General features: G+C 30.2%; 4 protein-coding genes and 2 long non-coding RNA genes across 10 annotated transcripts; 4 read left to right on the plus strand and 2 right to left on the minus strand.

The window, feature by feature from the left end:
- Positions 1-588: 588 nt before the first annotated feature.
- LOC122629276 lies at positions 589-5,113 on the minus strand. Of its 2 annotated transcripts, none has more exons than XR_006327212.1 (4): positions 4,827-5,113; positions 4,314-4,728; positions 1,969-2,251; positions 589-1,224 (listed from the first exon to the last, which is right to left on the minus strand). It is a non-coding gene; the product is annotated as an uncharacterized LOC122629276 (long non-coding RNA). The 2 variants fall into 2 exon arrangements; XR_006327213.1 differs by lacking the exon at positions 589-1,224 and adding an exon at positions 1,764-1,802 and having other exon boundaries at positions 4,827-5,112.
- A 556-nt stretch (positions 5,114-5,669) lies between these two features.
- LOC122629277 lies at positions 5,670-7,427 on the minus strand. The gene is made up of 3 exons (XR_006327214.1): positions 7,294-7,427; positions 6,798-6,954; positions 5,670-5,787 (listed from the first exon to the last, which is right to left on the minus strand). It is a non-coding gene; the product is annotated as an uncharacterized LOC122629277 (long non-coding RNA).
- Positions 7,428-7,791: 364 nt separating this feature from the next.
- LOC122629237 (DNA polymerase subunit gamma-1, mitochondrial) lies at positions 7,792-12,026 on the plus strand. 3 transcript variants are annotated; one of them, XM_043812412.1, is made up of 3 exons: positions 7,792-7,894; positions 8,002-11,730; positions 11,894-12,026. In XM_043812412.1, the coding sequence occupies exons 2-3, from the start codon at positions 8,034-8,036 to the stop codon at positions 11,917-11,919; spliced, it is 3,723 nt and encodes a 1,240-aa protein (XP_043668347.1). In that variant the 5' UTR covers positions 7,792-7,894; positions 8,002-8,033; the 3' UTR covers positions 11,920-12,026. The 3 variants fall into 3 exon arrangements, with proteins under 3 accessions (XP_043668347.1, XP_043668346.1, XP_043668349.1); XM_043812411.1 differs by lacking the exon at positions 7,792-7,894 and having other exon boundaries at positions 7,940-11,730; XM_043812414.1 differs by lacking the exon at positions 7,792-7,894 and having other exon boundaries at positions 7,940-11,169; positions 11,894-11,967.
- On the plus strand, positions 11,809-12,547 carry LOC122629239 (probable RNA-binding protein EIF1AD). Its single transcript, XM_043812417.1, has 2 exons — positions 11,809-12,188; positions 12,280-12,547. The coding sequence occupies exons 1-2, from the start codon at positions 11,922-11,924 to the stop codon at positions 12,490-12,492; spliced, it is 480 nt and encodes a 159-aa protein (XP_043668352.1). The 5' UTR covers positions 11,809-11,921; the 3' UTR covers positions 12,493-12,547.
- Positions 12,548-13,133: 586 nt separating this feature from the next.
- LOC122629238 (neuropeptides capa receptor-like) lies at positions 13,134-17,277 on the plus strand. 2 transcript variants are annotated; one of them, XM_043812416.1, is made up of 6 exons: positions 13,134-14,222; positions 15,490-15,580; positions 15,651-15,850; positions 16,021-16,272; positions 16,356-16,674; positions 16,794-17,277. In XM_043812416.1, the coding sequence occupies exons 1-6, from the start codon at positions 13,943-13,945 to the stop codon at positions 17,026-17,028; spliced, it is 1,377 nt and encodes a 458-aa protein (XP_043668351.1). In that variant the 5' UTR covers positions 13,134-13,942; the 3' UTR covers positions 17,029-17,277. The 2 variants fall into 2 exon arrangements, with proteins under 2 accessions (XP_043668351.1, XP_043668350.1); XM_043812415.1 differs by having other exon boundaries at positions 13,143-14,222; positions 16,788-17,277.
- A 3,046-nt stretch (positions 17,278-20,323) lies between these two features.
- Positions 20,324-26,003, plus strand: LOC122629499 (neuropeptides capa receptor-like). Its single transcript, XM_043812986.1, has 6 exons — positions 20,324-21,091; positions 22,738-22,828; positions 22,917-23,116; positions 23,203-23,445; positions 24,681-25,017; positions 25,133-26,003. Exons 1-6 carry the CDS (start codon positions 20,824-20,826, stop codon positions 25,365-25,367), a joined length of 1,374 nt encoding a protein of 457 aa, XP_043668921.1. The 5' UTR covers positions 20,324-20,823; the 3' UTR covers positions 25,368-26,003.
- Positions 26,004-27,433: the final 1,430 nt, after the last annotated feature.

Here is a 27,433-nt window from a genome sequence, read left to right on the forward strand (position 1 = left end):
TGAGGAGACGAAGAGAAAAGGAAAGGAACGGGTCAAGGCGTTCTCGAATTCGCTCATATCTTACATTCGCTTCTAGTTTTTGAGAGATCGAATCGCTGGAGGTCCTTTCGAAGTTATAGCAAGAAAAAGGAGCTCTAATAGGGATAACAATCTTGTATAAAATGTTTCGCGAAGAGTAGACGGAGGACGTTTGTGCCGTGCGTCGATTATCTAAACTACATCTTGAGATTGAACGAGAGTGCTCGTGTACAATATGTGTATATATATATATATACACACGTATCATATAAAAAATCACCCTGTATATATACATATATATATATTTTTTCAAGGTGTTTTTTAAAATTGGGCACTTAAATATATGTTATACGATATTTAACATTGTTTAGGCAAAAAGCTTCAGAAAAATATTTCAAAATATTACATGATGCCTCTCATTTTCGAAACACTATTAAATACACTTAATAAAATATTGATAAGTAAATATTCCCGTTAATAATTCTAGAAATATTTCTAACACGCTCTTTTATATCTTCTTTGTGTTTTATTATTTTAAATATTTATTAAATGTGTATATATATATATATATATACATACATACACGTGTGTATAGTTTTATATAAATACGAGGAGATTAAGGAAGATGAATTATGAATTTTACTAATGTTCGTGGCTTGTGATAAAAGATGATCGATGAAAGAGCCGTATGCTAACCTCGCGAAGTTAAGTAAATTAACGTCATTAAACATGAACTTTATTTTTTCTTAAACTAAATAGGAAAATATCAAGAGCATGTTTAAACTTTTCTTTAAGCTCGCATCATCTTGTCAAATTTAAACGCAGCGAACGTATCCTTCTTTATTTTTCGTCGTTTCGTGATAACTGCAGAACTACTCCGCACATTTGCCAGGTAAAATGGTTTCCGTTTTTCGCCGTATTCCCTTATCGGAAATCTTCGTAAAAACCGTCGAGAGCGACGTCGTTGAGAACTCGAACTTCCCGACGGAATGTGCCTTTAATATTCGAATTTTCGCACGAACCAGTTGACATTTAAGCTTGACTTTCATAAAACCATTATTCTCGCAAACGACGTTATCACTCTTTTACGATTTCATCATTCGAAAAACAAATGGATAATAAGCATCGCGTTCGAGGGAAAATGAAAGAAAACTTATTGTCTCTGTGCTTTCGCTCTACTAATTTATGCACGCTATAATGCATATCCTATTGGAAAAAAAGAGGGAGAAGATATCAGCGGTAGTAAAGACCTTAATTAGTCGAACGTATTATTGACGGTACTCCTTTAGTCATGAAAGAGTTATCGTATGAAGAAGTGATATTTCTGTGGGTCTTAGGTCGGTGTTCTATTTTTATTATTAAAACGTCAAAACGAGCGGCATAAACTTTATATATATATATATATATATATATATATATATATATCTGCATTTTCCTGTTCTCGACTATGCATCTTTCATTGTTTAGAAATTGTTCCGTCTTATCGGGTTATCGGTACACGTCATTTATTAAAATTATAGAATTAAAAAATATAAAGATTTTTTACGAACAACAAAGAAAATCCACGGTACAGAAGAAATCCAAGTCGGTATAGAGAAAAGCGAAGATTGTTTTCCGATAGTCGCGAGGAGCTTTTGAAAATTAGCATACGTCGAATCGGAATTGCAAATCAACAAGGAACGAAGACAGACGTCGACATATATATACACACACACACACACACACATATATATATTGTGCAACGTGTTTCGCTCGCTGTTCTTCGATATGGCTGTTACTATTCTCTTGAAAGAAGAAAGAAACGGACAGATAAATAGAGAAAAAGAGAAAGAAAAAGAAAAATAGAAAGAGAAAAAGAAAGAGAAAGAGAAAGAAGAAGTAGAAGAAAAATAAGAGGTACGCTTCGATTCTTCGTTGTTCGATCGTTCCTTTCTTTCGTTTCTGACTTACTTCGCTCGTTATTCGCAAGGCAAAGAAGGGGTGGCTCGAGGATGCGAAAGGTCACACGCCAACCAGATGGACAGCCGATAGAGACTCGACCTGGCTTCTTTCTTCGTAAAACGGGTCAGAGCTCACTCACGCGGTCAGGAAGTGACGCGCCATAGTGCCGTGCTGCGCGAATCGCATCGCACGAATTCCTACTTCTCTAAAGAAAGAACCTATGAACTTTGCTCTATTATCCTTGTCTTCTAACCTTCTTTTATAGTAGCATCAATGAATATCGTAGAGTAACCTGTAGGATAGAAACGATGTAATAAGATTACGTATTACGCGATAAAAATTATATTAATTGTCTAATTGATTACATTCTGAGTTATACAATAACTCAGAATTATTAGAGAATTTTTCTTTCTTTCTTTTTTTTGTTTTCTTTGGAGAAAAATAAAAATGTCCCTGCAGGAAATATCAAAATCTGTTTCAGAACAAACACGAAACGGATGAGACGATAGCGATCTTATTGACTGAAATCACGAGAAGGCATGAACGTAGGTCAACGCGCTGCTTCTTTACGAAAGATTTAAGGATCAAGCCACTTTGCTATCCGAGCGATTGCAAATTGTAAGCGACGGCAGCATATAAATTATTTTTCTCTTTTTTGAAGTTAGTTTACAGCGAACCTTTGAAACAAGAACGCGGAACGAAAAGAACGGTCAATCGAAAGCGTTCCTTCTCTTCCTCTCTCTCTCTCTCCCTCCCTCTCTTTTTATATATATGCATGCGTGTTCGCGCGCGATCGCGTGTCCAGCATTAACATCTCTTATATGTGTCCCGAGTGTTAATGCGATATCCAAACAGTAGAGGCCAAGGTTATACGTTAGATGGTCGTTTCGAGTTCTCATAGAAAAATTCTATTTCTTCTACCGTTTGCAGAAGAGCAAACGAATAATTCACAAATATAAAATTTTTTACAGATCCGGTCGTCGAGACATCTACGAAACGAGGCAATATTTCTTTCGAAGGCTTATTTATTTTTGACGTTGCCTTCAATTAGAAATGCGTATCACGAAGCAAACATTAGCACATTGAAATTAAATTTATCGATCCTGCGTCTTTTAACATCGTCACGTTTCAAGATTGTGTACTAACTAAGATACTTATACGATATTATTAAAGAAACGGGACATTCACACAGTTTGCTTATCATTATTAAACATTTTCATCGATAACACATAACGTTGGTAAAGCGTAAGAAAATCGCAGTTTATCATCGAGTTAAAAAAGACACCTATAAAAATATCGTTTGTATCATAGATGAATGTTATTATTTTTATACCTTATAAAATATCAAAATCATAGCTAGCGTTTTTTATTTAAATGAATTTCGCATGTCAGGCGAGCGGTTTTGCTATTCTTACGAATTCATTACTATTCTTTTTCCTTGCAGTGAGCATTTAAAGACTACCAAGATTATTATCATCGTATTGATCTCCCGAATAAAGTAAATGTAATTGAAATATTCGGTAAAAATTGCTTTTCTTTTTAAGGAAATTGCTATTATCTTTCTCATATATAAATTATCGCTATAGAAAGGAAACTTTATAACAACTTTATCTTTCCGAAGATGACGTCTGCTGTGCTATTAAAATGTATAACGACAGAATCTCTTTGTCAAGGAAGAGTGTAATTTCCGTAACTTTAACGACTATAATTACTTTTCTTTTTAATTTCCCTTGAGATTACTTTCTTCTATGCTATGGTTGCTTCTTCCTACGCAATTTTCTAAAGACTGAAAAGATAAAAAAAATCGAGACCGTGCTGCTATCTATCGAAAAATTTTCGAAGTTATAACGATCATTGAGTATTTTTTTAAGAAGTTCCCTACCTTTACGATTATCATTTATATTCATTAATGATAAAACAGCATGATAAAACAGTATGATAAAACAATACAAAGAAATTATTCAAACGATATCTATTATCTATATATAGCAGAATAAACAAAAATAAATATATGTATATCATAAACTCTGTGATCTAACTCAATTGCTTTACAGAATTATATTAAAATATATTCAAACGACTAATATATAATATAATATAATGTAAAAGTATAGACTCCAAAATATATAAATAATAGTTCAATTTAATCCGTAGCGAATGTCCTGATGCTCGTTCTACGAGAGAAAATATTTAAAAACGCGTTAAAATATTCACAAAATATAAAAGAATTATAATTAACACATTTGAACAAGACCCTATCTTAATTTAATAAATAAATCGAAAAAAAAAACAAAAAATAATTCACGCGTACATTTCCGAAAAAATGATTGAATAATCAGAACTTAAAAATTTACTTATTGCTTAAGAAGTTCTGCGATGGCTCCAAAACACTCGTCCCTGATTTAGGTCGAAATTGAGGATGCATGATTCATAGTTGGTTGAAAATGAAGTAGGTTGATGTCAAAGTTGGTCGAGATCCTCTTTAATGATGCACTGACTCTATTACGGGATAGTTATTTTTTTAACGGACGGTCACTGAAGTTAATTCGCGAAAATTTATTGTTTTTTATAAATATAGTCTGTGCGACTATTAAAAAAGCAAGAAACTTTGCGATCAAACACTGACTCTAACGACAGCATTGCACGCAGTCGATGCAAAAACACTTATTGTTTAAATCGCGAAACGCGAACGAACAAGCACTGCTTCTACTTCGCAATATTTTTAATTTAGCGATACATCATCGCTTCGCACACAATTGCAATGATGTTCTGAAACAGAAAAATTAAAACAAAATTATTAGTATCACTGTTATAATAATAAACTGTATAAATTAATGATGAAATGTATGATATAAAAATATACATACTTTAAGTCTTCGTTGATACTTGTAGAAAAGATATCCTAGATCTGCGACGCTTACTCTTCGAAATACAGAGGAAAACTGATCTAATAACAATCAAAGTTAATTAGAGATGTATGTGTGTTGACCTTCACAAAGCCAGCGACCGCTACATTAACTTTAAAAGTATTGAAATATTACAATAAAATTATTTTATATTTAATGCACGTTCCGAGCTATGTAATATTTAAACAAATGTAGTATTGTTCAAATATTAATTTACTATACTTCGTGTATATTAAAGATTGTTTAAATAATTAGAAAATTATCATATAAAGTATTAATTTCTAAGTTTTCTAAGTTCTCACGTTTAGAAAAATGGAGCTTCGACGTTCACTCCTCGAAGTATAAAAGAAAATTAACGCGACAATCGTCGAAGTCCTTCGAAAGTTCTTGAATTTATTGACATTACGAATTGTTAATATTACGAGCTATGTAATGTTTTCTTGAATGTACCATTGTTTAAGTATTAGTTTATTGTATGTTACGAAGGACAAAAACAAAAAAACTGCTTCGTATTAGTCATCGTATCTCATCGGTATGTTTACAGTATTTTACGAAGTACGAAAACAAAAAAAACTGCTTTGTTTAGTCATCGTATCTCATTGATATGTTTATGGTCATGTAATATATATAATATTTATGTATATATGTATCCTTTTCTTACTTATAATTATTTTTATTGTAATATTTAAATATTATATATTATTATTACAGTAGTAATAATAACAATAGTAATAATATAAAATAGACCATTTTTATGGGAAAATCACAGGGAAAAGTAATGCTAGGAGTTTTACCTCATAAATAGTATGAAATGTTGCTGAACTCAGAAGCCCATAATATATATAATATATTAATAATTGCAACTCTCTCTTTCATTTGACCAGATGTCGAAGAACCTTCAAAGCTGCAATTTTCTTCTATCCTAATCAAGAAGAAAATAATGTAAAACATAAATTTGTATATTCAATTTACATTCTGATATAAAGACATTTCTATGACTTTTGATTAGAAATATCTGTTACAAATATCTATCGAGTAGCAAATTAAATGTTCAAAAAACAGATTTTAAAACATTCGTGTATGTCTAGCTTTCTTCATCTAACATATTTCTATTTCATGTTAAATAGTCTTCTGATTTCTAAAATTCTAGCTTCATAAATATCTCTTTTCTTTTTATAGAAATATAATTTTAATGTCTAAGGAGTCTTGGTCTTTAAAAGTAAACTATAATAAAATTTAAATTCAAAAAAAAAAAAAAGATATAAGGAGAATCTTATGAACTTATGTCTTATTAATTATCTTATTATATAATTATGAATAAGCATTACCGCCGATTAAGCCATAATATTTAATTAATAATTATGTCTTAAAACTAGCATGCTTTATAATTATTATTTGAATGTGTGAAAAATTTTATGCCTTATATAGTACTTACATTTGTAATTACAATAAAAGTAATATTATTTTCTTGGGTTTCACCACATAAAAGATATCTTGTAGAGAAATTTACATTATATAAGAGCATATCATTTTTGTATAATATAATAAAATAAACAAATATCTCACTTCTAAGACGCATTTTTGCCAACCAATCAAAAAGAGAAATTCAAATTTTTTTCTGAGCTGCACTTGTTGCATGCAAAATAGTTTCATTCCATGAATAAAAGGAATTATAGTATAATATCGAAATATAGTGAGAAGGCAAAAATCTAAATATTAATAAATAATAAATAGCATTAAAGAATGATAAAAAAAATTCTTAATCTTATTAAACTATTGAATCACTTAATTGCGCGTAATACATACGTATGACAATTTCGATATATAAAAGACATGCATTTATTTAATAATTATAGAGAACAGTGAAGTATATGAATTAATTATTAAAAACTGTTGAAATAAAGTAATTAATGAATAATTGTCAGTACATACCTTGAAATTCGATTGGAACGAAAGGAACGAACTGCGGAGTTACAGAAAATGCTACCTTGAAGAAGAACTAACAGGCGCGAACTTGAGAGCCAATCAGCGTTAAGGAAACATTTAAATTTTTCGAAATAATTTTCTTTTGTGTAGCCATGATAATTTTCTGAAACAGATCGAAAAATTATATTAAATTAATGTTATTAAAACACTTTTTAAGGTTTTACACAATGTTATTATCAATTTTATAATTTGTCGAATATATTACTCGATACATATATGATATATTAAAACTAATTTTCCTTATTAAAAATACATAAGACTTGTAAGAACACATAACAAAAAATTAAAATTTATTATATTCCTAAAATATACATTTTTTTATCGTAGATTACAACCTATAATTGATATTACTCAAAACAAAAGTAATAAAATTGCGATGACAGAATTGAGGTTACTTTTATATGTTTCTATCTATTATAACAGAATAATAGTTTATTTTTACCTTTTCATGAGTTGATAATAGCACTATTAACGTTAATTAGCACAGAACATTAGAAGAGATTTATAATTCATTTTTAAATAATGATCACTTCGTTTATCACGACGTACAATCAACAAAGACTAAACAGAGACTGCGCCGTATCTAAAATGTGAACTGCTTTTATATGGAAACGAAAGTTAGATTGACAGCCAATCAGAACGCAGAAATTATATTTTAGACAGCCAATCAGAATTGCGGAAATTTCCGTCTGATTTTCTTTGCTTTATAAATGAATTATATTACACTAACTACAGTAAAATTATAAAATTAAAATTATAAAATAAAATAAAAAATTAAAATTATAAAATAAAATTAAAAATTAAAATTATATGTAAAAAATGGAAATGAATTTATTATACGAAAAGATAAATAATTTCTAGATGGATATATTCCCTAGATATATGTAAGCTTCTCTCCATGCAGCCAACTTTATAATTTAATCTCATGAAAGAAAATTTGTATATAAGTTATTTGCCACTGCAAATTTACTCATATATATTAGTGAAGCTTTCGATACAAGTTCAACATAATATTTTATATAATTGTTGTGATCTGATAAAATATTTTGAAGATATCATTCAATTACTTTATTAATATATAGGTAAGAAACTCACTCTTCAAATTTTTTCATAACTTCTTGTCACGTGTTAAAAGTAGTTATATATTCTAGAAAAAGTATTAGGCTGCGAACACGTTTTAAAATGCGGTTAAAAATACGTCTTATTCACATTTGCATAAGGCATAAGTGCACCAGTATTAAGACAGATACACGATATCTTAAAAAAATTGTCAAAAAAAGATTCATTTTACATAACAAAAAGTTGGAAAATTGTAAAGTTAGTAGTAGTATTGCCTCAACCTCTAATAATGTAACTATTAATACCATTGAGTCTCCTTACGATCAAAGTAATTCCAACTTCTCACTATTATCTTCAAATAAAGAAGATCCAGATATATCTAAGAAATATTATATTGCAAATGAACCTAAAATACCTGACAATTTTGAACAAGCATTTTTACTTCCCTTTATGAAATCAAATTCTTCATCACAAAGTGCAAATAATGATTATAATAACGAATATAAGGAAGATATACAAGAGGAAAGTACAAACCAAACTATAAATAACAATAACAATGACAGTATCAATAACATTACTAGATTTAATGAAATTAATATGCAAATGCTTTCTAAACCACTGCATGAACATTTGTTTAATAAAAATGAAAATCATGTACGTCTTTCTCAAGAAGCAATAGAAAGTATAAAAAAGACTTTACATAATTACGGAATAAATACAGAAGAAGTAAAAGCAATACCAGACGTTGATATAAGTTTACCTCCTTTGAAAGGAAAGGACTTGGAAGAACATTTTTATAATATTGCTATAGAACAAACTGCACCTTATCTAAAGATTATAAATAACATTATTACAAAGATACCTGAAATACCTTCAAAGTGGTTGTTGCAGAAAGGTTGGACTAGATATACTAGTGATGGTGCAGAAAGTGTAAATTATCCTTTAGAAGATGGAATGATTTTAGATGTAGAAGTTTGTGTAAAAGAAGGTCCATTACCAACAATAGCTACAGCTGTTACTGAAAAAGCATGGTATGGATGGGTTTCGCCAATTCTTATAGAAAATGTAAAAGGTAATTTTGGTACTAATTATTTTACTCCAAATATGTTGATTCCTGTAGAAAGTGATGCAGATGAATGTGGTATAAAATTAAATAATTTTCATAAAAAACCAAAGATTGTTATAGGCCATAATGTTTCATATGATAGAGCAAGAATAAAAGAACAATATTGGTTAAATTCTACTGGAACACGTTTTGTAGATACAATGTCATTACATGTATGTATTAGTGGACTTAATAGTTATCAGAGAGCAATTCTAAAAAGTGAAAAACAAAATAGTTCTACTGAGAAATGGTTGAACTATACTTCAACAAATAGTTTGAGAGAAGTACATAAACTTTATTGTGGAGAATATATCAGCAAAGAACAAAGAAATATATTTGTAGAAGGAACTTTAGATGACATAAAAAAACAATTTAATGATTTAATGTCTTATTGTGCTTCTGATGTACAAGCTACACACAATGTCTTTTGTGAATTATTTCCAATCTTTCAAGAAAGATTTCCACACCCTGTTACATTTAGTGGAATATTAGAGCTTAGTTGTACATATCTCCCAGTGAATTCCAATTGGCAAAGATATTTAGAAGAAGCAGAGTCTACTTATGAAGATTTAAATTATGAATCTAAGGTTATACTCACTAAAAGAGCAAATACTGTTTGTAAATTAATGCATAATGAAAAATATAAAGAGGATTTATGGATGTGGGATCAAGATTGGAGTACTCAAAATATTAAGATGAAAGCTTCTTTGTCCAATATAAAGCTACAAGAAAGAAAAAAGGAAGAAAATAATAATAAAGAAATTAATGATGTAAGTTTAAAGCCATATTCAGAAGATGAGGATGAAGAGGAGGATCCCTTGCAAAAAGAATTTTCTTATCTAGAAGAAACAAAATATTTGTTACCAGTTAAAATACCATATATGGCTGGATATCCTGCTTGGTACAGAAAACTTTGTCCTAAAAAAACTGAAAATGAGGATGAGAATTGGGAACCTGGACCACAACATATAAGTACTTCTATGCAGATTACTCCAAAACTTTTAAACTTAACATGGGAAAATTATCCTTTGCATTATATTAAGGAACATGGTTGGGGTATATTAGTACCATATAATAATGATCTAGATATTGAAACTAAATTACCTCTAAAACAATTATTAAATCAATGTCCATTATCAAAATCAACTAATTACGAAGGTTCTACAGATGATACAATGTTAATACTAAATAAAGAAGTAGAAAAAGATACTTACAAAACAGAATTTTGGAGGAACAAGAAAAAAAGTACAGCAGATTATAATACAAAGTACAAAGGTACTGGAATTTGGTGCGATATTATTTTAGATAATTGTTGTTATTTCTTCAAATTACCACATAAAGATGGTATTAACTTCAATGTTGGTAATCCCTTGGCTAAAGATTTTCTAAACAAGTTTTCAGATAATATACTTGCTGGATTAGATTCAAGTGCTACACAAATCTTAAAAATAGCAAGAAAAATATCTTATTGGAGAAACAACAGAGATAGGATCATGTCCCAACTTGTTGTCTGGTTTGAAAAGCATTGTTTGCCAAGTAGTTTAAAGAAATACAACACACAATTTGGTGCAATAGTTCCACAAGTAGTTGTCTGTGGAACATTAACAAGACGAGCAGTAGAACCCACATGGATGACTGCTTCTAATGCACACGTAGACCGTATAGGTTCTGAATTACGATCCATGGTACAAGCTCCACCAGGATATAACATAGTTGGTGCTGATGTTGACAGTCAAGAATTATGGATTGCATCAATTATTGGAGATGCATATTATAAGAAATTGCATGGAGCAACACCTTTTGGATGGATGACTTTAATAGGCAACAAATCAAATGAAACAGATATGCATAGTGTTACTGCAAAAGCTGTAGGAATATCTAGAGATCATGCAAAAATTATCAATTATGCAAGAATTTATGGTGCTGGGCAAAAGTTTGCTGAAAGTTTGTTAAAACAGTTTAATCCTACAATGAAAGAAAGTGATGCTGTTTTTAAATCTCGAAAAATGTTTGCTTTGACAAAGGGTAAAAAAGTATATACATTGAAATCTGAATATATTAACGAAGATCTTGAAGATAAACAATATACATCATCTGAAGCAATGAAGATAGCAAAAGCTTTTCAAAAATCACTTATGGAAATGTTTAACAAAAGTAAATGGATTGATGGTTCAGAATCAGCAATGTTTAATAGACTTGAAGAAATAGCTTGTAGTCCTAATCCTGTAACGCCATTTTTAAATTGTAGGCTTAGTCGAGCATTAGAATGTGATGAAGAAAAATATTTACCAACTAAAATTAATTGGGTAGTACAAAGTGGTGCAGTTGATTTTCTCCATTTAATGTTAGTTTCAATGAGATGGTTGATGCAAGATAATGTAAGATTTTGTCTTTCTTTTCACGATGAAGTAAGATATTTAGTTCCATCGCGGTACAAATACAACGCTGCTCTCGCAATGCATATAACAAATCTTATGACAAGATCTTTCTGTGCCTTGAGGCTTGGTATGAACGATTTACCGATGTCAGTAGCTTTTTTTGCATCTGTAGAAGTAGATACGGTTCTTCGAAAAGAATCGATTCAAGATTGTAAAACACCATCAAATCCTCATGGACTTGAACATGGATATGGTATTCCTGTTGGAGAAAGTTTAGACATATACGCAGCATTAAAAAAATCTGGTGGATATTTAGGATCGTGGCATCGAATAAAACGCGATAAGAAAAATACATAATGCGATAAAAAGAATACGAAAAATAATTTAATTCTATTTTAAACAAGTTTAAGTTAATAAAAAATCGATCGAATCGAAATATTATATTTAGTTGTATTTTTAAACATAAATCTTTAATTATTATATTTTTGATGCTATTGCAGTCGCCATTTATAGATTATCAGACTGAAAATGTCAAAAATAACGAAACGTAAACATGTTGCGAAGGAAGTGGAGGATTTAAGTATTCCAACAAAATCTCAATCGATCGTCAAAGTTGTCGAATCGCGAGGTAACAATCTCCATGAGATTGTAAACTCAACTGGTGAACAGTATCTTGTATCAATGCCAGTAAAGTTTAGGCGACATATTTGGATAAAAAGAGGAGATTTCGTATTAGTTGAACCCATTGCCGAAGGCGATAAAGTAAAAGCAGAGATAGTTAAGATATTAACACGAGTAAGTTTTCATTGAAGATACATATAATCAAATATATATAATACTAATAAATAAATACAATCAAAAATATATAATACGATTATTTTTGCAGGAACACATAAAATGGTACCGTGTACAGAAGTGTTGGCCATTGGAATTTGACGAAGTCTCGAGTAAAAAGCAACCTGAAGAAACAATGAAAGATAATAATGACGAAGAAGAAGATATGGAAAAAGAAGACCTTTTTGTAAATACAAATAGGATAATAACTTATGTTTCTGATAGATCAAGTGATTCGGACACGAGTTCCGATGGGTCCAACTAATAATTAATATAAGGTAGTTTGTAATATTTTATAAACAAATTGTATATAAATCGAATTTATTATCGATTATTATTCAAATGTTTATTTCAATTAAGAAATTTTCTTATTTTATTATAATAGTACTATCATGGTATTGATAAGTGTTTTGATATGTTAGCAATTTTTCTATGAAAATATAAAAATTTGCAAAATGATATTATTATTCTATCATAAAAAATGACAAGCTTCGTTTCACTATTTTAGCAATTGATAATTCTGTTATATTTTTCTGTAATATAATAGATATCTATTATAATAATTGTTTAGAAACAAAAGTTGTTGAATGAATATGCGACGTATGTATATATACCTAGAAAGTGTGTAATCATTTATTTATTATATACTTTAATATGTACTGAATCTATGCACATCATTTATTCATCACTAGATTACATAAACTATTGTACAAATTGAATAGAATATAATATAATTTTTACCTTTGTCTAAAAAATTGATCTAAATTGATTAAAAAAGACCTATTGTATAAAGCAAAATCTATTAAACTGATTAAAATCGATACTGGAAAATATTTTACGTTTCGTTGTGTGGACTATAGCACACAATTAAAATAATTACAAATTTTCGTTTTATTATATAGCGATTGACAAGATGATTTTACACGAGAAAATAAAATATCTTATAAGATTAAGAAATGACGGTAGTACAGATAAGACTGAGATATACTATACCGAGACGAACTACAATGCATAAATTAATCTTAGAAAGTTTATGTTATTTTGAATCGAAAAAGAGAACTTATCTTTTATCGGCGAAATTAGAGAGATACATGGTGACATTAAATGTTATCATTACCGATTATTAAAGTCAGTGTGTTTCCGCCTGTCGACGAAGATTGGTGTGGGGAATTGTACAACAAAGGCTTGCAAAGGAAAGCAGTCACCTTCGAAATTCTAATTGTTTTGTAAACGTGACTATCATAACGTTAGTTCTGCTTGCTAAAATCTGCTTTCATATTTCTTGATACATACAGACAAATTTCGTTCATTAAATAAAAATAAAAAAGAAAGTAGAAAAGATTTATTTATTAAAAAAGTGTCACGAGAAAATTTGATCGAACGAATGTATAAGAGGATCGTTTTACCGGTAAAATGCAATTACTCATCAGTCCAATCGTCGTCAAACGAAAAATCAATAAATGACGATGATATAAAAGTTAAAGATAGAAAAATAATGTGACCATTTATGTTTAACAAGAAAACACATTGCCAGCTCGATAAGGATCTTTTTGGATTTGGATTTTCCATTCGAAGACCTAATTCTTTTCACTTTCAAGTATTATTGACGTTACCAATTCTTAAGTTAAAATGAGAAAAACAGAGTGACGTTTTCGAAGAATCAAATTTTGTCCTATCGTCGTCATTGTGATATATAGGAAAGTTTTTCTGCCAAGATGGATTGTACAAAAACAATTTTTAACGAAAACGATTTTTGGAACAAGGATATGAAAAATATAACGGAAGAAGAGTATCTTAATGAAATATTAGGTCCAAAATATCTTCCTATGAACATGGTATTGCCTCTAACTACCGTTTATGTGGCAATCTTTGTGTCAGGAATTTTTGGTAATATCGCCACTTGTACAGTTATAATAAAAAATGCATCGATGCAAACTTCAACGAACTACTACCTCTTCAATTTGGCTATTTCCGACCTGACTCTACTTATACTCGGTAAGTCTTCTATGCATCTTCCTTAACGATGCATTTAAAAGAGAGTTTTCACGATGCATAACAAGTCGATGTTAATAAAAATTGATCAAATCGACAAGGTATAACTCATTCTCTATCTATCGTCTATCTATCTTGATTTTTTTCATTTTACGTCAAACGAATGACGATATTCATCGCTCGAGTTGCTTTAATCTAATTAAGGGCAAAATTTGATGAACGATAATTTCTGATAGACGATTAAAACATGTTCGTGACAATGATAATGCGATTAGATTTTCAAGATCGTGAACATTTGTAAAACTAAATGAGATAGTAAAGATTATGATGACGCAAATTGTTGATGCAGATCTTATTTTCTTTTTTGTTCTTTATTTTTCAAAGAAGAAAGATCGTTGGAAATTGAGATATTTTACAAATTGAAACGTTTGATTTCAATACGCGATACGTTTTCCTCTCCTAAATGAGAAATGAAGATAACAAGTTTTAAATTAATCTTAGCTTTGTGTGTGCTCTGTACACTCACGATTTTATCTCGTCTGTGTCTTATTTATCGATAGTAAGGTTGCTTCTATTTACGTCATTACGAAACACTTCAAATCTCTGTCAAATTTGTATCACCAAATGAAAATTATCCTTAATACCAATTAGCTATCTTCGCGTTAGCATTACTCGTTATTAATGAGATACGATACGTTTATCTATTTAATGAAAGATTGGATTGTTACAGAAAAAAAATTAACCGCATAGAAAATTTGAAGAAAATAATATTTGTTTATACGTATCGAAAGGAAAAGAGAAAATATAATATGTAACTACTGCTATATTAAGAAATGTAATAGAATGAGAGTGGTGCTCGAGAGGTTTTTATTTCCTTGAAATCGTAACACGTCGAATTCGATAGTATCAAAAAGGTGTACGTGATAGTTCGAAGGTTTTACTTTCTCTCGTATGAAACATAATAAAAAAGAAAAAGAAAAAAGAATTCAAAAAAACGTTCACAATTTCCATTATACTCGTTCTGCGAAAAAAATGATTAATAAGAGAAAAGAGTGAAACAGACGGAAATACAATAAGATAAAACGCGATATGCAAACAAACAAATTATTTTATCTGGCAATAATATGCTAACGCATTATAAATCTCACGAGAAAAATATCTGCAAATCGAACGATAATATAATGCAAATTCCTTTCATTAATTAGATATCGATCGAAAATATATAATGCAAAATGAGATTTTAATGTTCAAATTTATCAAAAAATTTCAGGTTTGCCGAATGAGCTTAGCGTATTCTGGCAACAATATCCTTGGACTTTGGGAGTTGCACTTTGCAAAATTAGAGCATACGTGTCCGAAATGTAAGAGATCTTTCCCCATTCACTATTTCTTTAACAATCTTTTATCTTAGCTTCTATATCTCTTCCGCAGGTCTTCTTACGTGTCGGTTCTCACGATAGTGGCTTTCTCGATGGAACGATATTTTGCCATTTGTCATCCCCTTCATGTTTATACTATGAGTGGACTGAAAAGACCAATACGCTTCATTTTCGCCACATGGTTTATAGCTTTAGTATCAGCGATACCGTTCGCCATTTATACTAAAGTCAACTTTGTCGAGTACCCTCCAGGTTAATAAAGAAATAACAGCTTGTATTTTGATTGTCGGAAAAGATATGACATTACATATCTGTTCTATCTTCTACGATATATACCTATATAAGCTTTAACATGTATTATTATATTGTCCAAAAGATTATAATATATATATGAGAATAATAATGAATTTCAACATTCGTAGAATCAGGAAATTACTCTACCGATTCGGCGATCTGTGCGATACTATCAACTAACATGCCGAATTTTCCACTCTACGAGATAAGCTGCATCATCTTTTTCTTTTTACCGATGCTTGTTATTCTCGTTGTTTACACAAGGATGGGTTTGGAAATAAAAAGGAGTATGAAACGTATAGCGGGGCCGATCGTTCACAGCTCGATTCACGGAGAAACGCGACAGGTTCAATCGAGGAAATCCACCATCAGGATGTTAAGTATACATTCTCGTTCCTCTTATTAAAATTATGAATTTAAAAATATCATGTATAAGATATATACGATTATTTTTTTGTTGCAGGTGTCGTCGTTATCATGTTCTTTCTCTGTTGGGCACCCTTTCATACTCAGAGATTGCTCTACGTTTATGCAAAGGATTGTGATTATTATCCTGACTTAAACGAATGGCTTTATATTTTGAGCGGATGCCTTTATTACTTCAGTACCACGGTAAATCCAATTCTGTACAATATGATGAGCGTAAAGTACAGAGAAGCTTTTAAACAAACGATTTGCTGTAAACGGAAATTAAGGAAAAGATGGACCGTCACACCACCCGATCTTTGTCGATGCGAATCTAACGAAGAGGCTCATCTACCACGTTTTATATGCTCTATGAGGTTTGCTCGATGATGAAAAAATAGTATAAATAAGATGAATGAACATGACAAAAATAAATAAATTAATAACAATATTGATATTATATATATATATGTATATAAATATTTTTAAGGTATAGATTCGGCCAAGCAAAAAAAGTCTTTCGATTTTCCTCGAATCGAGATCGAATTGCTCGAGATGGGTCTATGTGTGATCGTTACGGTGAAATTCAGAAGATTAGAAATCAGGATTCATCCAAATCTCTTCTGAATAATAACGGACATCCTGTTATGCAAGAACGAAGCAGTGAGGAAAGTACAGCATCGAAAGAGATAGTGAAAGAATCGATCTCAACGGCTAGTAGTAACCTCTAATAAAGACAATGACCGTGTATTTTAATAATCAGCGAAGATCCTAATTTTTCTCTTTACTTGAAGCTACTAAAAGAAAAATCTTGTTAATTTTATATATATATATATACATGCGCATAAAAAGTTGGTATTTGTTATTTTTTCTTTTAGTTCTTTGTATATTTTGTTAATGATATTATCGAAAATTTTTAAGTACAAAAGTGAGTCAGTATTGATAAGCGAAATGTGTAACTTTTTTTTTTAATAAATCGATCATTAAAAGAAGTCTTTTTAATATTTCCTTTAGATAATATCGACATTATATGAAGACGAGGAAGGAGTTATCATAAGAAGTAATATTATTTGATATAAAAAACAAGACGTCCTTTGTGTTCTTTATCAATCGATCAATTTATATGCAGATCAAATCTCCGGCAAAGACAACTATATTTTCTGAATTCAATACAACGGAATAACAAAGGAATCAAGTTTGTTACGGAAAATTATTTTTTTATTTTCTTTTATCGTTTTTTTTATGTTTATAGTTTTCTTTTTTTTTCTGAAACAGTCACTCTTCACAGTAACTCGAAGTTTTAGCCAAAGCTAAGCAAAACCATTGAGCTTTAACTCACTTAGTTTATCCCCTCTCTTCCTTTTCTCTTCCGTTCCATGCGAAACATAGCGTACCGTGCTTCACGTGTACGTCAATACGTTTCAAAGTTCATCATCTATATACCCAATTGCAAACAATATGTATTTATAAGATGATTTTTCACATTTAATGCAAAGCAAAGCTGCAGGAGACACGTGAAATTTAAATGCGAAAAGTGAACAATCCCCCAAAATAATTGATCTTTGACTCGATGAATGATTTCGTATCAAATATCGATCTTGATTCATTGTTAAAGGAACAAAGTAAAAAATCGTGTTCTACTTTTAAAATTATAATGCATTAGCACGAATATTTCTATTGTTTTAATATGCTTTTTGTTGTTTTTAGATTAAGTTGATGAGATTTTCTTTCGATTAATATATTTTTATATATAATTCGCATTCGCAAAGGACGTACATACTTTATTTTTTCTTTTTTTCTTTTTTTTTTTTACAAAAGGCAACTTCGTTGTTATCAACGTTCTCATTAATTTCAAATCCTGCCATACTAACGTACTTAAATTTTTGTCAAAACGTATAATCTAACCTAAGCCATGTAAAATATATTTGATCCAATGTCACTTTTTGAACATGCTACGAAAGGAAACATACGCGGAAAACATGAACTCAGTTTTGTCCGTACTTCTAATCTTTTTTAAGGGAATTGTAAAAGTGACAATAGACAATATACATCGTTAGTAATTATCTTATTATTTGATGATATATTACATTAAGATTTAAATGAAAAGAATTCAATCCTATTGCAAACGTCAAATGAATTCAGATGAAAATGAAAAAACTTTTCGATATTGGTACTTGGTAAGTAAGATTACCTTTAAATCTATCTCTTTCTCTTTCTTATTTTTTTTTGTTCTTTATATTTTTTTACAATTCAATCATAATATTGGAATCAACTTTAATCAATTTAATATAATTTAATAATTGATATGATTTCGTTAGTTTGACAAAATTGCACAAGACAAATTAACTTACTCACATGCAAAATTGCTATAATATGCGATTTTGGAAAACTCTGAACAAACTTTGTTTAGAGAGAGAGTTACCAAACTGTTAGATAAATCGATAAACATTACTAACATTTTCGAAATAAATAATTTTTCTCGGTCACTGCTTCCACATCTTTTTATATGATTTTTCTGAATGGACCGACGATATCGCTGACTATTAATCTTTGCCTACATTTTTCTTTGTAGCGAATGCAAAAATACTTTGCTTTTGTAAACATTTTTTCTCTTATAGATAATCACGTTTCACATATCTTACTTTTGAAAATTGTTTTTATTATTTCTTTTATAAAAGAAATATATAATCGGAAATTTATAAGCTAATAATATTTGGAAAAAAATTGATAAATTTGTCTCCAAAAAATCGGAAAATTCATGGCTTGAAATTCACGTGAAAAACTTTTGCAGCTCCTTCTTTTTGTTTTCGTAATTGGCACGATAATCCTGCTTCTGGAACCTGTCTATGTTTTCAAACCACCGTATGAAGGCAGTCCCTTTCACGTCGATTGGTTTCAAGTTCATTTACCTACATGCGCGAGAGATATAATCCCGACTAGGAAAGAAAAATTGAATTATTCTTATTATAGAAAATATGTTCATAGTTCTCAAAAGGATGTGATACATTTTTTCTTGCGTAAAGATTTATGGAAGAAAAAAGATATAAATATCAAATGATCCTCGATCGAATCGTTTAAACAACTTACGAATAATGATAAAAATTCGCTAGAAATTTTTATAGTAGAATACGAGATGGCGAGTTTGAACAAAAAATTTCATAATAAATTGTATTTTATAATATCGTCTTATAATACGGATCATATCCGAAATGAATGCGAAATAGGTAAGTCAAGAAAATGTCCCTAGGGTTCCAAATTCATGAATACATTACAATATTTTCTTACTACATTGAGTTCGTACGTTTACATCTTTATATTTTTCTAAGAAGTTCGAAGTTACTTCTTTTTTCTTTAATAATTAATTATAAAATGAAAATGGTTTCTTTGCATTATTATAGTTATCACCATATGGATGGTAATAAATAACTTGTTGGTACTTTGAATATGTGAAGAAAATTGGTGGCAGCAGAGATTGCACCTAAGAATTACATGCGATTAACTTCATAGTCTGATTAATCAATCTACCACCGTTGAAGTACAAAAAGATAATCGACTGGTAATTTATTATTCTGTGGTAAGTGTATCAACGAATATTAAATAACACATTACATCTGATATTTAACGAATTTTCAAGATTAACATATGATTTATTTGTTTGCTCATTCTTAGGATTTATTGTTGCGATTGTAAGGGATAATGATATTTCACAAAAACTCAATTTCGAGCCGATTCTAAGAGAGAAAATTTAAAAAAGGAACAAATAAATGATACTGTAAAAATGGATATAAAAGATCGAATAAAATAAAAAAAAACAAATTAAAAAAAGAAAAGCCTGATAAATCTTGTGGTTAAAAACTAGGAAAAATCGATAATTAGAATAATTTTTTTAAGGAGAGTACCGTAAATCCTTAACGTATCATGACATGCGCGTGATTTTATTTACGAGTAAAATGGTCCAATTCGCAGACTCTCTTGGATTGAAGCTAAGGGTTGGATGCGTGGTAGATGGGACGCATGGCAAGCGAATGAAAGTCATAGCAGTAGTGGGTCACACAGTGTTCTCATCACTTGTTCACGAGGTGTCGAGTCGAACGCTCTTAAATCGATCATATTTCATTCGCGTATTTTCTAAGCATAATATAAATAAAAAATAAAGAATCAAAAAGCTATGAATTTTCGTATACATATTCGTGATACGGTTTCGTGATGATTTCAAAGAAGTTTTTCAATGGAACGTGAATTTGAAATGGAACGTTAATTAAAAAATGAAATGATTGTGATCCAAACTGACATAACTTCTTTCAAAATTGAAAAACGATGGATGATATCGAAAAATTCAATTTATCGTTATTTTCGATGAGAGATTTTATTTATTCTGTAGTGTGTGTTCACGATTGAAAGAATTATTATTAAATCGATAACGAAAAGCAAAAGAAATTATCTTTCTACTCTTATATTTGCTCTTCGTTAATTTGATCAATTTGTTTGCACAATAACGAGAGAAAGAAATTCAGTATTTAAGAGGCATGAATATATCAAGCCATTACGTGGTATCTTTAAAAAATCTTACGAATCTGGATGAATCCGAGTATTTGCAAAACAAACTGGGTTTGAAGCATTTACCACTTCAACTCGTTTTACCTATCACTTTTGCTTACGTTATCATCTTCGTTACCGGTGTTTTCGGGAATATCATGACATGTATTGTTATTAAGAAGAAACCAACGATGCAAACCGCTACGAATTATTATCTCTTTAATTTGGCCATCTCGGATCTTCTCTTATTGGTTCTAGGTGAGTCCATCTATCTAACAATTTGTTTGTTTTAACTTTCATAAAGTTCAAAGAGTTTTGATGCTCGTAAGTCGCCAAAGAATTGCTGTACATATACGTTTATAGGTTGTGAAAAGAAATTTTAAAGATAGTATGTATTCTTTCCTATTTAAAAAAAACAAATCGCATAAATATTTACATACATATACGCGTACATTTTCCGCGATTTTCGTGAACAATTGCATCAATCACTGTCACCGACTTTTTGAGCGAAGATAAATTTGTTCGTATTCTTGAATAAAGTCCCTTTTTTATATTACCCTCATTTTTTCCTAAGCTTGATGCTCTATCACTTTAAACGATCCTCTTGTTTCCATACAGAAAAAGTTAAGTTTAATTTATCTGCGAACTTTAAAACGTTATAACGATAATGGCATTGTGCTTAAGAGAGCAATTTGTGCAACATTCCAAGTTTCTCACGATTCTTATTTACTTTTCATTTAAATGATTTCAATAATTTCTCTCCGAGGGAAAAAAGTATTAGAATTTCAAACAAGAAAGTACCTAACTAAACCAATTCGCTATTCATTATAATTTTATTTTTACATTCATCCAACGTCCTCGAATTTATTCTATTCCTATTCTACTATTTTTCTTTGAAAATTTTAATATCGTATTTTGTTCGTACGCATTCTACTCGATGTTATACATTTCCGTCCGTCAGAAGAAATGGACCGTCATGCTCGAAAGTCGCTGTGCTTGCAAATTCTCTTGGAACACGCATGATTCGATCTTTAACTCACGATTAAAAATTCATTCATCGAATGATATCCTCATTATATCCAGAATTTATTAACGGCTTCCACTTGTTCCAAATCATTCATTATTTTAGTTCTCTATCGTCTAAATATCAATCTTTGAAATTTTTCATAAGCATTCGTTATTCGATTTAAAGCTTTCGTTAATGATGCATGAAGATTAACAGAGATGCGGGAAAAGAATAAAATAAAATAAAATATTTGCAAATGGATTAGCGTGGACAAAACAAACCGATGGAAGAATACAAAATTACTGGCTATCAGAGTACAAAATTGTATTATACAAAAGTCAGACTTTTAATATGCTATAAGCATATATTAAAATTTTGTTTATGAAATCTATTGGCAAAATATAGATAGGGAATACTATAAAAATTCGAATCTTCATCTCTTACCAAAAAAAACTAAAAAGATTTATCGATTGCATACGAATATATATAAAGAAGATGCGTGTGTATATGCAAAAGTAGATAAGCAATTTATCGTTTTTTTGGATAACATTTTAAGGAAGATAAACGTATGTGTATGTATGTCTATATGTATATAGATATATGTATGTATAAAATATAGAAATAACGATATAAAGAAAGTTTGAGACTACATAAATCTCTTTCCATAGCATCATATTTTTGACCCCTCTTTTACCTTCTTTGAGCTAAGATCTCGCCGATAAAAAATCACATCCATATTATTCTCCATATTATTATAACAAAATCGTTGAATAAATTATTTTAATCAGCGAAATTATTAAGGTTCATCATGCAATGATAGGAATAATTTCAACAAAGCAAACAATAATAACACGTTAATTAGCTCTCCTATGCTGAATATTTATCCTTTTTTTCACAGGATTACCCAATGAATTGAGCATATTTTGGGAACAATATCCATGGCAATTAGGATTGTGCATGTGTAAATTGCGAGCCTTTGTGTCCGAGATGTAAGAATGAAATTTGTTTGGGATCAACAATTATCTTTTCCTTCAGTATTTTTTTTTCCTTTCTTCCTCTTTCTTACATCTTTTTAAGGTCTTCTTACGCATCGGTGCTTACAATAGTGGCATTTTCCTTGGAAAGATATTTGGCAATTTGTCATCCTTTGCATCTCTACACAATGAGTGGTTTAAAGAGACCTATAAGATTCATTCTCGGTGTCTGGCTAGTGGCTTTGATCTTTGCAATACCATTTGCCGTTTACACCACCGTCAACTATATCGAGTATCCGCCAGGTGCTATTTTATTATAAGATACATCATTCATTCCTCATTATCGTGTTTAACAATTGATTTTTTTATTCCTTTTATTCGACGTTCAGAATCAGGAAGATACTCGGAGGATTCAGCAGTATGTGCGATGCTTTTAGAAAATATGCCAGACTTTCCTCTTTACGAGTTAAGCTGCTTAATATTCTTTCTCATCCCCATGGTGTTTATAGTGGTTCTCTATGTACGAATGTGTCTCCGAATACAAAGAAACACGCTTGGTCGCAGTATCGAGGGTTCGGTCCATGGTGAGACGAGACAAGCGCACTCACGAAAAGCTATCGTACGCATGCTTAGTAAGTAAGAGATTCATGATTCAAGAGTAATCTAATTTATAGAATATTTTGATGAATTACTTGTACATTGTCTCACGTGTTCGACGATACATAACCGAAGTTAATATACGAAATCAATATAAATAACGTAGGAAAAGACGCGTAAAATCGATTCTTCTTTCAAATTTCATTATACACGTTCTTAATTAAAATTATTGCGACTTGAAAAATATTTAGAATTTGACGTTTAAAACTCGATTAACAACGCGCTTAAAGCGAACTTCTTTTTCCTATAAATTATTAAAATCTCTGAACGTTGAATGACATCTCTTATATAATTGAAAGACAAAATGTACGAATATCCATCATAATTTGAAAGTCCTTTAACGAAAGCTCTTTCAATGAATGAAAAGTTCGTCGACTGAAGCACCCAACGCTGTGTGTCAAAGCAAACTGTTAAGTGGAACAAATAAAAGCTGATATACGCATGTGCACTGGTAGTCAATAACGGTGATTTCATGTCGATGAGAGAAGGTTCTCTTTCCACCAATTTTTTATTAGACGAAAAAATTTAATCATGCCTTTGAAACGTTTATAAAAATGTGTTTAAAACGTCATATTCAACCTGATAGGAGAACGAATAAAACTAGTGATCCAAATTATTTCCGAATATATTTTTAACCGAATATATTTTTATTTATCCGAATATATTTTTAACTGACGTATATTTTTCAACAGAATTTCAATAAATATTATCTATTTATTAAATGTAATCGTTACTAAAATAACGAATTGAGAGTCATGTTTCTCTGAATAGTTGGAACAATCGTATATTTATTCATGTCACATCTTTCAAAACGTAATTATATTTTCCTCTGTACGAATAGACTAATATGAAATAGATAAAAGGTGAAACTTCTTTTATCATTCTAGCGGATTGCTGAATTATTATTCACAATAGTTGTGTATATTCGTTACATGATATACGTACGTCAGTCAAAATTCGAATACTGCCAACCGATGAATGTAACATGCATACGAACGTATTTCAGCAAAGGGACCAAAGGATAAACGTTTACATTTCGAACATTTATTTGCTTTTGAGAATATTTGAAGCGCCTTTTACTGTCGTTTGTACACTTTTACGCGTTTCAGTCCTTTCAATTTCTACGTTCTATCTATACTTATTTATCTAGATTCAAAAAATGTATAAAAACGAAATATAAAAGAATCCTATCTACACAAATATGTTTCAGTCGCCGTTGTGATAATGTTCTTCGTTTGCTGGGCACCATTTCATGCACAACGATTGCTTTACGTCTATCGAACGTCGTACTTCGACGATATAAATGAATGGTTGCATCCGTTGAGTGGGTGCCTTTATTATTTCAGTACCACCGTTAATCCGATTTTATATAATGTGATGAGCGCAAAATACAGGATGGCATTTAAAGAGACATTATGGTGTTCGTCTGTCAATCTTTCTACGCCATCGGACGGTAATAATAGCGTCACGGTTTATGATTGTGAAACTGGGAAAGAATTTCGTATGCTGCGTGTAAGGAGTTCTCGTTACAAAAGGAGTATCAGGAGGTGAATCTATTGCTTGTGAAAAATAAAATAGAAGAATAGAAAAAAATCAAATCGTACTTATATCGAGTTTAAAAAGAATCCTTCGAAGAAAAAATTCCTAACGATTTATTTTCAGATATGATTCGAGCGAACAAGCAAACATTTTACAACGATCTTTAAAGAATTTGCATAGGAATAACGAGGACGATGGGAGAAGTTCTCCAACCGAGACTTTCATCGATGATGATCCATCGATCATCGCATCGATAGAACTTACGAAATCATCGCTGGTTGTACAATCGTACAACGGACGAGCGAAATGTTGGACGACCAAAAAGGAAAGGACCTCTTCAAAGGAGACGCATATTTGATCCGGACATTATTTTCTTAGACGCAAGAATTCGTTCTATAAGTTTATTCTACAGACGGAAGAAAACTAATGAAGATAGATAAATCGGATGAGGTTTTCTTTTAACTCCCAATGGATATTCGGTATTTCGTATGAAAGATGAAATTTGTTTTTTCTTTATGAATATTGATAGTTAATGTAAAATTTTTTTAAAGATATTACGCTCGTACAAATGCGCTCGGAATTTTCTAATAAATACGAAGAACGACCGATTAAAATTTATTAAATTGTTGACAATTATTTATGTTTGCAGATCATATTTTAAGTACAAGAAAACTAATGTATCTTTTATGCTCGTTCACGTAAATCGAAGGATTAATCGTATACCGTAAATATAAAATTTTTATTTGTTAGATATACCATTCAATAATCGTATATACATATACGTGTATATACGATATTATATTATCTCTATTTTGACAATTAAATAGCAATCATTTTTCACTTCCATAACTGTAATAACATATCGAATGATAAAGAGAATTAAACAATACTGCAAAATTACATTGTGTGACAGTCGAATATGTACGTACATGTAAATGTTTTATGCTGTAAATATACACTGCTTCTCTAACAAGTGTATTCTCCTAAATAAATGGTTTTAATTGTGAACATGCATATATCCGTCCATTTTATATAGGTTATTATATTTTTAGTATGCCATTTTCTTTTTTTACTGAAATGCGTTGAATTTACTGAGGCCAAATATCATTGGATTTTATACAAAAACTTAATGAAATTATAAGAAATAATTTAATCGTACATCCGACGGATAACTCAAAAGATATATGCATATTTATGTAAGGATGATTACATATTTATTTTCGAAATATACATACGCTTATAAAGTGTTGTACGTTCGAAAAAACCACTGAATCTCTGTCATAATAGGGCAGAGCACAAAAAAATATATGTCTCCCTCTTTCTTTCTATCTCTATCTCTTTCACTTTCTCTCTATCTCTCTCTTTCTCTTTTGTTCTCCTTCTCTCTCTCCTTCTCTCTTACTCTCACACTCCTTTCTCTCTCTCTATCTCTCTCTGTCTCTTTCTTCCAATATTGAAAAAAAGTATGACTCACCCAAAGCACGCAAACGAAGTTTTCTTTTCAATTTTCTTCATAATCACAGCAGTATATACTTGAAGGTTTCATATTCATCTATTGCACATAGCACACTAATAGTATTACTTTTTGAGGATCATACCTGTCGTTGACGTGCAACGAATATCTTGGTATTATCGAGTACAACACATTGTACAGAATACGAAATAGTCCAACGAAACTTTATTATTTTCAGAAGAAATTTGATTATTAAGATCACTATTTATTATTTTGTTATCTGGAAAGAATCTATTATTTAGAAAGTAAAATATTATGCCACAGTGAATATTGGAAAAGACCGAAATATTAAAAAACTTGGATTAGAAGAGCTTACTGCGCGATCTTAACGAGAATTATTTAAATTAGAAAAAGATATTACAAATAATTTCATAGTTACGCCCTCTCATAAATTAAATTGAAGTAACACTCTATTTCATAAAATAAACGTGATATTATCTTTCATATAGTATCAACTTGTGAAATAATACAATACTGATTTTACTTTTATTCATTTTTAGTTATTATATTCTAAATAAATATTTGTGAGAATTGACAATGAAGAATCGATACAATATATTATTTAATTAGTAAGGAACACGGTTTAGTTCTTACTACAAAATATGACGATTGATAATTTACTTGGGTTTAAATATTAGTAGTAAAGTAAATAATGATATCAAACCTCGTAAGATAGCGCAGACATCAAATTCTAGAACCAAGTATCTTGTTTATCGTCATATTTTATAGTAAGAACAAATCCATTTTCCTTGCCAATTAAATAATACATTGTATCGATCCTTCTTTGGCAATCCTCACAAGTACTAATTTAGGATATTCTAACAGAAAATGAATAACAGTAACATAAGTATTGTATCATTATTCCGCAAGATGGCAGCACAAGACAGCTTACATCACCTTTCCCTAATGTA

The sequence above is a fragment of the Vespula pensylvanica genome, chromosome 5 (assembly GCF_014466175.1).
Source record: "Vespula pensylvanica isolate Volc-1 chromosome 5, ASM1446617v1, whole genome shotgun sequence".
Classification (NCBI taxonomy): Eukaryota; Metazoa; Arthropoda; class Insecta; order Hymenoptera; family Vespidae; genus Vespula; species Vespula pensylvanica.